The following is a 10952-nucleotide window of genomic DNA, read 5'->3' on the forward strand; positions in this document are numbered from 1 at the left end:
AGGCACCACGGGCTGTGGGCCAGGCTGGACCAGTGTCTGAGCGAACTGGAGGGCATGAACAGGGGACCTGAGGCTGTGTCAGTCATTAACAGCTGCCTCTGACTGATGGAAGTGTAACAGCAAACACACTGCTGCCTCCACATTTGATATTTCTGCATGGCTGTATGAAAGATCGGGGACTCCTGTTCTTGTTTTCTTCGCACTGGGTGTATTTATGTAGTGGTTAACAACACTGCTGGGTGGCTTGCTTTATTCTTCCCTGTGAGGGTGGTGAGGCCCTGGCACAGGTTGCCCAGAGAAGCTGTGGCTGCCCCATCTTTGGAAGTGTCCAAAGTCAGGTTGGATGGGGCTCTGAGCAACCTGGGGTAGTGGCAGGTGTCCCTGCCCCTGGCAGGGGGTTGGAATTGGATGATCTTTGGGTTGGAATGGACCTAAACTCCTGTGCGATTCCGTGAATCTCAGTCCCTCCCACCTGCCGGCAGCCCCGGCGTTGCGCAGTTCCGCCGCTTCTCACGGTGTGGATCCTTCTTCACCGCTGCCCGGGGCGGGCTTAGAGGCGAACTCGGTGATGTGCGGGCACCGCGAGTGAGGCAGCGTGTGCTGCGACAGGGGCGGGTGCGCTAAAACAGCCTGTGCGGGGCGGGAGGGTCCTGTCCCCCCCGTGTCCCGATGCTGTCCCGGGGCCGTTCCGCCACTGTCCCCCGCGTCCCGATGCTGTCCCGGCACTGTTCCCCCGTATCCCGGTGCCGGTCCCCCGTTTCCCGGTGCTGTCCCGGCACTGCCCCCCCGTGTCCCGGTGCTGTCCCGGGGCCGTCCCGGGGCCGTCCCCCCGTGTCCCGGTGCTGTCCCGGCCCCGTCCCCCCGGGGCCGTCCCTCACGGGCGGCGCGGTGGCGCCCCCCCGCGGCCGCGCTGACGCTGTGCTCCCTTGCAGGCCGCACCGGGCGCTACACGCTGATCGAGAAGTGGCGGGACACGGAGCGGCACCTGGCGCCGCACGAGAACCCCATCGTGTCCCTCAACAAGTGGGGACAGTACGCCAGCGATGTGCAGCTGATCCTGCGGCGCACCGGGCCCTCCCTGAGCGAGCGGCCCACGTCGGACAGCGTGGCGCGCATCCCCGAGAGGACTCTGTACCGGCAGAGCTTGCCGCCCCTGGCCAAGCTGAGGCCGCCCGGGGACAAGGCCATGAAGAGGAGGGAGCCGAAAAGGAAATCCCTCACCTTCACCGGCGGCGCCAAGGGGCTAATGGACATCTTCGGGAAGAGCAAGGAATCAGAGTTCAAGCAAAAGGTGCTCAACAACTGTAAAACAACAGCGGACGAGTTGAAGAAACTGATCCACCTCCAGACGGAGAAGCTTCAGAGCATCGAGAAGCAGCTGGAATCCAACGAAGCCGAGATCCGCTACTGGGAGCAAAAGTACAACGCCAGCCTGGAAGAAGAAATCCTCAAACTGGAGCAGAAGATCAAACGGAACGAAGTGGAGATAGAGGAGGAAGAGTTCTGGGAAAATGAGCTGCAGATTGAACAGGAGAACGAAAAGCAGCTGATGGAGCAGCTGCAGGAAATGAGGCAGAGGATCCTGGAGTGCGAGAGCAAGCTCAAGGACTACGTGTCTCAGATCCATAACATGGAGAGTGGCCTTGAAGCAGAGAAGCTGCAGCGGGAAGTTCAAGAGTCCCAAGTGAATGAAGAAGAAGTCAAGGAAAAGATCGAGAAGGTGAAGGGAGAAATTGATATTCAGGGCCAGCAGAGTCTGAGATTGGAAAATGGCATTAAAGCAGTAGAAAGGTCTTTGGGCCAAGCTACCAAGCGATTACAGGTAAGACTGTCTTTTTATCCATAGCTAGAGAAAGTCCAAGACCGTGACTAATTTCTCTTACACAAATATGAAGCCCATGAAAGACAGCACAAGAAATTTTCCAAAGTGAATCACGGTAAAAGGGAGGGAGAGTATGTTGCTTTCATTTTCAAATCACGTTTCAGTTTGTGGGGGGTTTTTTTGAAGAGCAGACAGGTTTTTTTTCACCTGTGTTTAACTTGCTCGTTCAAACTGTCTGAGAAGAAAAGCAGTAATTTGCACTATCATAGCCTTTATTGAGGATAAACTTCTGATCTTTGTTAGGTTTGTCTGCCACCAAAAGATGTTAATTACAAAGAACAGTCCAAAAGCAGCACCTGGAAAGGTACCGAGCTAAAGTAAAGTACCTGCAACCTTACAGGGCTTTAGTTTTAAAGAACAGCACCCCTCTTTTCCTGGCTGACTTGCTGTGTTCAGGATTTTATCTTCTCTACTCCTCAGTTATTTGTGGCACATGTGTCAAAAGAGAATCCCTGTGTTCTTGCTAAAGTTAATGATATCACCTGGAATGTGATAGAGCATGAAAGAATAAAGGAACTCCAGCTGCTAGCTGGATGAGGTGGAGGAAAGATTGGAGCTCCTGGGATTTTTATGTGCCACGTAGGGTAGTCCTAAGGCACCACACATCAGTCGGAGTTGTGGTTCTTGCTGATTCCCAGGATTCACAGTTCGTATATTCGATTCACAGATAGTATATATTCTGCAGCACTGCAGTGGCATTAAGGTGATTCCACTGTGAATATGTAAAGGGTTTTCATATCCTTACTCCTGCCTTAGAACTGTGTCAGTATGAGCTGCTTTTATTAGATGATGAAGGGTAGAAAAACTAATCTTTTCATCCAAAGTAAAATGGATGAAAACTGTAAACAGTTTTGGCTATGTTTATCTGTGCTAAGTTTCCAGACATGCTACTCTTAAGGATTTGCACTGATGGAAAGCTTCAAGTCCTCTTTATGTGTTTTATCTATCCTCAGTCACATTTACTGAGGCTATAATGGAGTTCAAAATATTTCTGGCTTGGTTCTTTCCATAGTCTAGGTTTTCTTGAGAAAGTTCCCATCCAATTCAGATCTTCCAGTTTTGTTCTAAACCTAAAGGTGCACAAATCTGGAAGTCCACAAGAAAATAAACTTGAGCTCTGCATTATGGAGCTTTGGGAGGGAGGAAATAGACAAATATTTTATTGCATACCTAAAGTTAACGATATCTCTTCACTCAGCGTCTGTGTGTGGGAATAATAATAGTCCAAGACTGTTGTAATCTATCAGAGCTGTGTAATTTTTTGCATATCGTGACAGAAGTACAGAGAAAGATCCTAAATGATCATCTGTGCTTTGAAGGGGTGGAGAACCAGCCAGGCTTTGGCTTCACTGCACAAAACCTTTGCACAGTGAGAAGGTTCTAGCCAAAAAAAGTTTAAATAAAAAATGCAAAGAACAAGAAGAGAAAATAATTTTACTCCTTTTAAGATCAGAAGAATTAAATAAGCTGTCCAAGCCATGCTGGACACTTCAGGAAGAAGTAAGACTTGGTGCCAGACTGCTGCTCAGTTGATTATTTTTTCAGCATTCACACTATTACCTTTATTTGCTGACGTGCCAAAGTTTTTCTCAGGTGGTATGAGAAACAGCTGCTAGTCATCTAAGAAGCAATATAAAAATAAAATACATTAAGAAAAACCCAATTAGAGTTATGGGTTGGACTTAATGATCTCAGAGGTCTTTTCCAACCAAATTGATTCTGTGATTCTAGTAAGTGCTAGTGAGTGTTGACTCACTTTTTAAATTACAAGATTGAAATAAGTTTCAGCTCTTCAATTTGCATTCGAGCTTTAAAAATTGAAGCAAAAAATGAGAAGAATTAGTTGCCCAACTGTAAATATGGTCATGAAATGCTGCTTTATTTATTCAGCAGATGTTTTCTGTTTCCTGGCAGGACAGGGAACAAGAACTGGAGCAATTGACCAAGGAGCTGCGCCAGGTGAACCTGCAGCAGTTCATCCAGCAAACGGGAACCAAGGTGACGGTGCTGCCGGCAGACCCCGTGGAGGTGGAGGCCCCACATGTGGAGCTCGAGAGAGGTGCAGCCCTCGGGATGCTGAGGGAGGGAGGGAGGGAGAAGGGGCGGGCAGTGCCTTTACTGCCGCTCGGTGCCGGCACTCCTAGGCGAAGTGAATGCTCCCTTAGCGAAGACAGCAAAACGCTAAAATGCAAACCGCATCGTCGAGTACTTCTTTCCATTCCAAGGGTTTAGCAGGCTCTAAATAAAGAGCACGATATGGAGAACTTCTCTCCCACTGTGCCTGGGCATGCATTTGTCCCATCAGCAGCGCATTAAGCCTGCAGCTTTTGAGAGTGGCCGCCGTGGCTGGCTGCCAGCACGGAACGTGATTGTGCATCTGACATTGCTGTTCGTCTGGGTTCTTCCTCTTCTGGTGGGGGTGTTGTCAAAGCAGAAAAAGGAATGTGTCTGGATCCCGAGAAATCCCAGACAGCAGCCGCACGGGAATAGGAGCCAATCCAGCTGGGCTGCCAGCCATGCAGAAGTCGTGCACAGATGGCTTTACAGCGGGTGCGAATTGACTTTGCCCCCAGTGAGATCAGTGCAGCCTGCACGTGCCCACATCTGGATCCAGAATTTCCTGGGCAGAACCACAGGAGCGTTTTGAATGCATGTCAGAGCTGTGGCACCAGCGCAGTTGTGTGCTTTTTCCAGCACTCTGCTTCCAAGGGGCTCTTTTTCTTGGCATTCTCCTGTGCTGGGTCTGTCCCTCTGCTCAGACAACTTTATAACCAAAAGGCACTGGAAGCACAAGGGGGTGGGGAGGGAGGAAAAGACAACTAGGCCTTCAAATGCAGCACTTGTATGAGCTCTTTAAGTGGGCAGGAAGCTGAAGCTTGGAGTTATGGTACAGGTTCAAGCTCTTTCTGCACACCACCATATAATGTGTGTCTGTGTACATGTTTCTCGTGGGAGCGTAATACTTTTGCATGGATTTCATTCTGTTTTGAATGAGTAGGAAGTGTGCACCTTAGATCTCCTGCTTCCTAGCCAGGCACTTCAGTAGTTTATTACATGTGGAATTAGTTTTTCTGTATTGCATTAAGGAGGAGAAGAGGTGCACCCCTGCTGATGACTTTTCTAATTGCGCTTTTTCTCATGCAGAGCCAACTTTTCAGTCTGGGTCACTGAAGCGCCCTGGCTCCTCAAGGCAACTCCCCAGTAACCTTCGGATCCTACAGAACCCCCTGTCATCTGGTTTTAACCCGGAGGGCATTTATGTATGACAGTACATACCTCTTCTAGAGAGGACCTAGCAAGGTACCCTGGACAAGATACACTTTATTTTATTCTGCCAATGACGAATGGAAGAAGTTTGTCTTGTTTTGGTTTTTTGTTACACCGCCGTGTTATTTTTTTCTTCTTCCTCCAACACCACTTGGAGCCATACCCTGTGCACTGATGCTAAAGAGACAGGAACTCTCTCAGTTCATAATTGGCAAGGATGACCTTGCTGTCAACACAAGTGCAAAAACCGTCATTGTTTTTGCCACTTCAGAAGTGTTTGGGAAAGTATTGTTCCTTGTATAGGTATAAATGGAAGACTGAGGGTGAAGGAAACCGAGTATGCAACTAATCTGAGGTTTAATTTATTCCCTTTAATCAATGGACCTGTGAATGTTGACCTTTTATATTTTTATTTTTAACTTGTGAATTATCACGAATGGCTGTGTGTCAGTCTGACAAGGTGACTTTGATTTGTGTGTACCAACATCCCCCATCTGATCAACTACAGCAACCTGCAATGCAGAGTTCTGAGGGGTGCTGAACCATTGCAGTGGTTTCCCACCACTAACTTTGTTCATTTCTGTTCTGGGTCATCATATGTCATGTTCCATCCATTGCTACCTTTTAAGGCTTGAAAAGTGAATTTGTGGGATTTACTTGCTGTTGTATCTGCCTTGAATGAAGCACCTAGTGTTCGAAAGATTTATTAATTTTAAACCTTGGCTTGGTAAAAATATTTCCAGCATATGATTGAGGATGCACTAGTTAGATGATATTTTATTATATAGAATGTATATTTGAAATATTTTGCCACATTGTATATGCCTTTTGAGAAAAGAACAATGTAAGACTTGTCTTCATATATCTTACCAAAAGAGAGTAGGAGGCTTTCACTGTGTGTGATTTTGTACTTTATTTTTTCCACTAGCCATTACAGTGTTCTTGTTTTGTAACAAATCTTCTTGTTGGAGGGGAAGAAAGACACAACACAAATGAGTATCCACTTCCAGCTTTCCAGAATTCACTCAAGTTTTGTGAAGGGAAGAAGCCTGGCAGAGTCCCATGAAGTCAATAGCAGAGTTCTTATTGATAGGAGTGAGGCCAGGATTTCATTTAGCTCCCTGGTGGAGACACTTGTCCCTATGAAAGACAGTCACTTACAGGATGTAAAGCTTCCAAGCAGAAATTTCACACATTTGGCGGTCATTTTTCACAAAACTTATGAAACGAGAACATTATCCCATCTTGATGTTGCTCTAATGCAATCAAAGCTAAGAAAGAATCAAACAAAAAGGGGTTCCTGCAGAAAGCAGCCACTCCCAAATAGCTCATGTTTTGCAGGCCTTGAAGTGAGATTGCTGCAGGGGACACCAGGTTTGTGGAGAAGGGAACTGGCAACAGTGGGACACACTGTAAACGTTGGGGGCTGGCCTCATGGATGAGTTAGGGAAGGGAGGGCCTTCCCTGGTTTGGATTTCTTGTTCTACCATCAACTCACAGCAACATCCCCACCTTGGAGATACCCCGGGCACGAGAGGGGACACTGTGCCCTTGCTGCAGTGCTGAAGGCTTGGCCTCCTTGGCAGGGTCAGGATTTTACCACTGCTAGGAAACTCCAAGCTTTTAGCCATAGAAAAACTAGACTTAACTCCTAGCATCCTCTTGTGTTGATTCACTGATGTGCAGATAAATGTTAATTTAAATCTCCTTTTCTTAAAAAGAAGCTTCCTGACAATTGGAAGTTTTAAAAGATATAGCAGAAGATGAAGGATTCTTGAGTGTTTAATGCAATTTTTTTCCTTTCCACTTATTAATGGCATCATATATTCTAAAAATGCTGCTGTATTTAGACTAACAGCAACAGATAAGGCTGTGAATATATAAAGGACCTTTCCAAATGGACTATGATTTTTTTACTGTTTAACTTATCACGTCTTTTTTTTTTTTTTTTTTTTTCACCTTCCCTTGTGAGCAAACTGGAAAATGAGATATTCCTGCCTGAGAAACCTTTGCAGTGCTCACCCATTTTACTGTTAGTTTATCACAATTCTGTTCTCATGTTTACTGTGCCCATGACTTTGTATTAAAAAAAAAAGAAAGAATGTGTGTGTATATATATATAAAAAGTGTAAAGTATACATAGTTTGGGGACAATATCTGTCCAAGGTACTTGAGCATATATGCCTTACATTCTGGGTTCAATTTACAGAAATGAAATGGCCCTCTCCAGTGGATATCTTGCATCTTCAGCACCTCTTGATGTTAGAGAACTGAGGCACTCAGCACCTTGCAAAGTCTGGCCCAAATTATGCTGCATGGGGGTGGGGGGAAACAGTCTTGTCCTGAGATGAAGTATTTTTAAGGAAGATCAGCATATTTACCCCAGCTAATGATTTTGTCATATTCTGTGACTGGTCCATCTCCCACAGATGTCAGTTTGAGCTGAATTGGGCTCTTGCATCATAAAACCTGCTCTCCTTCTCTGTCAAGTTATTCTGTAACACGGAGGGAGGAGGAAAAGGATTGAAAGGAAGAGTAAGAGCAGCTTTGGAGGGCTTGAATTACAGCTTTGTCATAGAATCAAGGGAGGAATTTGCCATTTGAGTTAAAAGGTAGCACCTGCTGACTGCAGCACTGTTGGACATAGGGGCCAGCCTGGAGCTGGCTGAGGAGTGACCATTGCAGCACCCCTGAGTGGCCCCTCCTTGCCAGGGCTTTGGCACATGTCAAGGTGATCTGAAAAAACGTCTGCAGCTTCAGCCACTCCTGTGGCCAAGGAGAGGCTTTGGTATCCAGACCTGCCAGTTGTGAGACACTGACAAATTCCCCTGCGCCCACCATACTCCACTTGCTTATTGAATTTCACCCAGGCTGAAGTTCCGTAGCATTTTCACCCTCTCTGTAAATAAACCAAAAAGAAATGGCATGCCCTTGCATTAAATGTGAATTGACCCATGTGTAACAGTTAGAAAAATTCCTCCACTACGGTGTTTAGAGTTTTGCTTCTGATCAACTGCAGAAACTCACTCTTTCTTTGCAACTGTACAAAAAGTCCATTTTCAGAAGTGTTTCAAACGTCCTGGGGCATTAGCAGAAAGGAAGCTACACATACTAATTTTAACAAGTGCCATATTATTTACTGGGCAGCATGATAAAAATGGGGTTTTTTGCTTGCGTTAAATAGTTGAATACACAAGCACTATTTTCCAGTGCACAGGGAATTTATATGGAGAACTCTGGTAATTTATTACTAATGGAAATTAACTGTGTTACCTCTCTCATCCATGAGGATACAGTTTATTTTTGCTGGAGATGCTATGTTGTTAGGGGAAAAGAGGGGGATGAACCATCTGAAAAGCCAGTAGTTTAAGGCTAAGGTGAACAGTCTGAATGCCTAAGCAAGGGAGAAACCAAGTCCCACGCTGAAAAGTCAGCTCCCAGTATCTTTCAGTGGGACTTAGGTTCCCAAGTGCCTGAATTGCTTCTGGAAATGGTATGTTAGCTTTGAGATTGCTTGCTTTTCTAAACCCTGGCAAGTTTGGAGGAAGTTCCTGAGGAAGAGAACTACCACTACTAGCATTAGCATATGCAAATATATGAGGTAAGAGGGAAAAAGATCCTTTAGTGAAATAAAAATCTCCTCTTGGGGCAGCAATTGCCTTGGTTTTGGCATGAAGAGTATTGCATTATTTTAGTGAACTGGGATCATATGATTATGATCAAAGAAACATCGATCTTGTTATTTTTAGTGAGTTACCTTGAAGCATATAAATTCCTGATGTGCATTAACTTGAGTGAATTGGGCCTTAATGATACATGTAAATAACAAAACTGTATTCAGATATTTTTTTCCAGAAAATAGTCTCTAATGGTCTGTACTGTATTTAAAAATGTGTCAAAGTGTTACTTTTATATTACACCTCCTTTTTTTGTTTGTTTTTTTTTTTCTTGTTTTTTTTTTCTTTTTTCTTGTTTTTTTTTTTTCTTTTTGTTTGGTTTGGGTTTTTTTTTAGAACATTGAACTGTGCATGTTTATTCTATTTGCTACAGTATTTTAATGTTTTGGATGAAGGCCATCAGTTGTATGGAGATGACAAAACAATCATTCTGTCTATTTATTCAGTATTGCTGCTTAAAGTTTTCAAAATAAAGCTTTCAATGCCAATATAGTGACTGATTGAGAGCTGTTCTAGCTCTCTTCAGGTGTTTTTTTTCTATGTTTGTAGAAAACTAATTAAGTGAAACTTGGTGTGTCAGCTGTTATACCAGCAAAGAATTATTGCAATAATATTGGGGGCTGGGTCTCAGTGTGTGTAGTAAATACCAATGTATGCAAGCAGTGAATGCCTTTAGGGCTCTAAGTGGAGTGCTGAAGAATGTTAAATCCTTTGTGGTCTTGCAAGCACTTTACACATGTGACCAAGTACTGGTTAGAGCTTTGTGCTCATGTGTGGTGCTTGTGAGAGCAGAACAAGGGGGTCACAGAGGATCAACTCTCAGCCCTTTGAACCAGATTAGATTTAGGATATTCTTGAGTGTTCCACCCATGTGTTTCTGACTGGGGCCTAAAAAACGTGTTCTGATACAAAACCCTTTCAGTTGCAGCAAGGATGCCTCAAGTGTAGCCGGTGGTACCTTTGAAAATTTTAGTAGTTCTGAAATGGATCAAGTGTGCCTGCTGTACTTGTGAAGTGTGTCAGAGTGCTGGGAGCATTCACCCTCACCATCGTCCCATGAAACTGCTAACTAGGGGTTCTGACTGGAGCACTTGAGTTGCTGATGCTTTAACTTAGAGAAGCAACACAAACTGTGAAAACACAAGTGAGCATTTTATTACTGCTCCGCTTCAATGCAAGATGAAAATCTGTATTATATGTAACTATATCTTTTGTCATTTAAAAAGCTTCTATTTTTATTATTCTCATGAATGGTTGACAAAAAATATTGGATATGCTCCCATATAATAAATTCCCCTCTGAAACTTTGGGTCTTTACAGTTCATGGTTTGCTGGGATTGCACCGTTCATGTTGCACACATCTCACGCTCTCTCAGAGCTGCTGGGGGTCTGTCAGAGAACACCGGGCCTGAGGCCAGGGCCAAGTGTGTCCAGCTGAAACAACTGCAGAAATGGCCCTGTGTCTAGCATTAGGCCACAGGAGCTCTCCTAAATGGCAATTTCCCGGGGAGTGGGGGACACAGCTGGTTGGTGTGGGGCCTCTATGGCAGGTGAGAGTTCCTTTACTGTAAGTGTGCTGTAATCTCTATCAGATAAAGCCCAGGCACTGCAAGAGGAAAGAGGAGCTTGTTTTCAGCTGAGAAACTGTTATTAAAATTTACAGTAACCCTGAAATGACAGAATTGGTCAGTGACTAATGGAAAGTGTAACTTAAAGCAAAGAGGCAGAGGTTCACTTGGAGGTGATCAGGGAGAGGAACTGAATGTACAGATTCTTCCTACAACAAATGCAGGCTGCCCTGAAGCTTAAGGGAGCAGAAAGAAATTGATCTTTGAACAAGGAGCAGAAGGTCTTTCAAGCCCGATTTAGATGTAGTTATTGTGCTGAGACCAGAGAGGATGTGAAGCTTGCTTGAGATCATTTGAGCTAATCAAGGCTGGGAACTTGATACAGCTGGAGACTTGTGATTTAAGCCACCCAAATGCAGTCCTTAGTTTAATATCCCAACAAATGGATTTTCCTAAGCTAACCGGAGCCTAATCTCATTAGATGTGAAGAGAAGTGAGCTAACAGTAGTGGCACTGTTGACTGGCAATAGGACAATGCCATGAAGTCCACTGAAGCCC

At 44.8% G+C, this 10952-nt stretch overlaps 1 protein-coding gene across 1 annotated transcript in view; it reads left to right on the plus strand.

The window, feature by feature from the left end:
* RASSF8 (Ras association domain family member 8) overlaps positions 1–9314 on the plus strand; it is a 73115-nt gene extending 63801 nt beyond the window's left edge. The window contains exons 4-6 of the mRNA XM_014889103.2: positions 933–1822; positions 3797–3941; positions 5027–9314. Of these exons, the coding sequence (XP_014744589.1) occupies positions 933–1822; positions 3797–3941; positions 5027–5148 (1157 nt within the window). The 3' untranslated portion in view covers positions 5149–9314. The remainder of the gene's footprint in view (positions 1–932; positions 1823–3796; positions 3942–5026) is intronic.
* Positions 9315–10952: the final 1638 nt, after the last annotated feature.

Source organism: Sturnus vulgaris, chromosome 5 (genome assembly GCF_052056855.1).
Source record: "Sturnus vulgaris isolate bStuVul1 chromosome 5, bStuVul1.hap1, whole genome shotgun sequence".
In the NCBI taxonomy this organism is placed as follows: Eukaryota; Metazoa; Chordata; class Aves; order Passeriformes; family Sturnidae; genus Sturnus; species Sturnus vulgaris.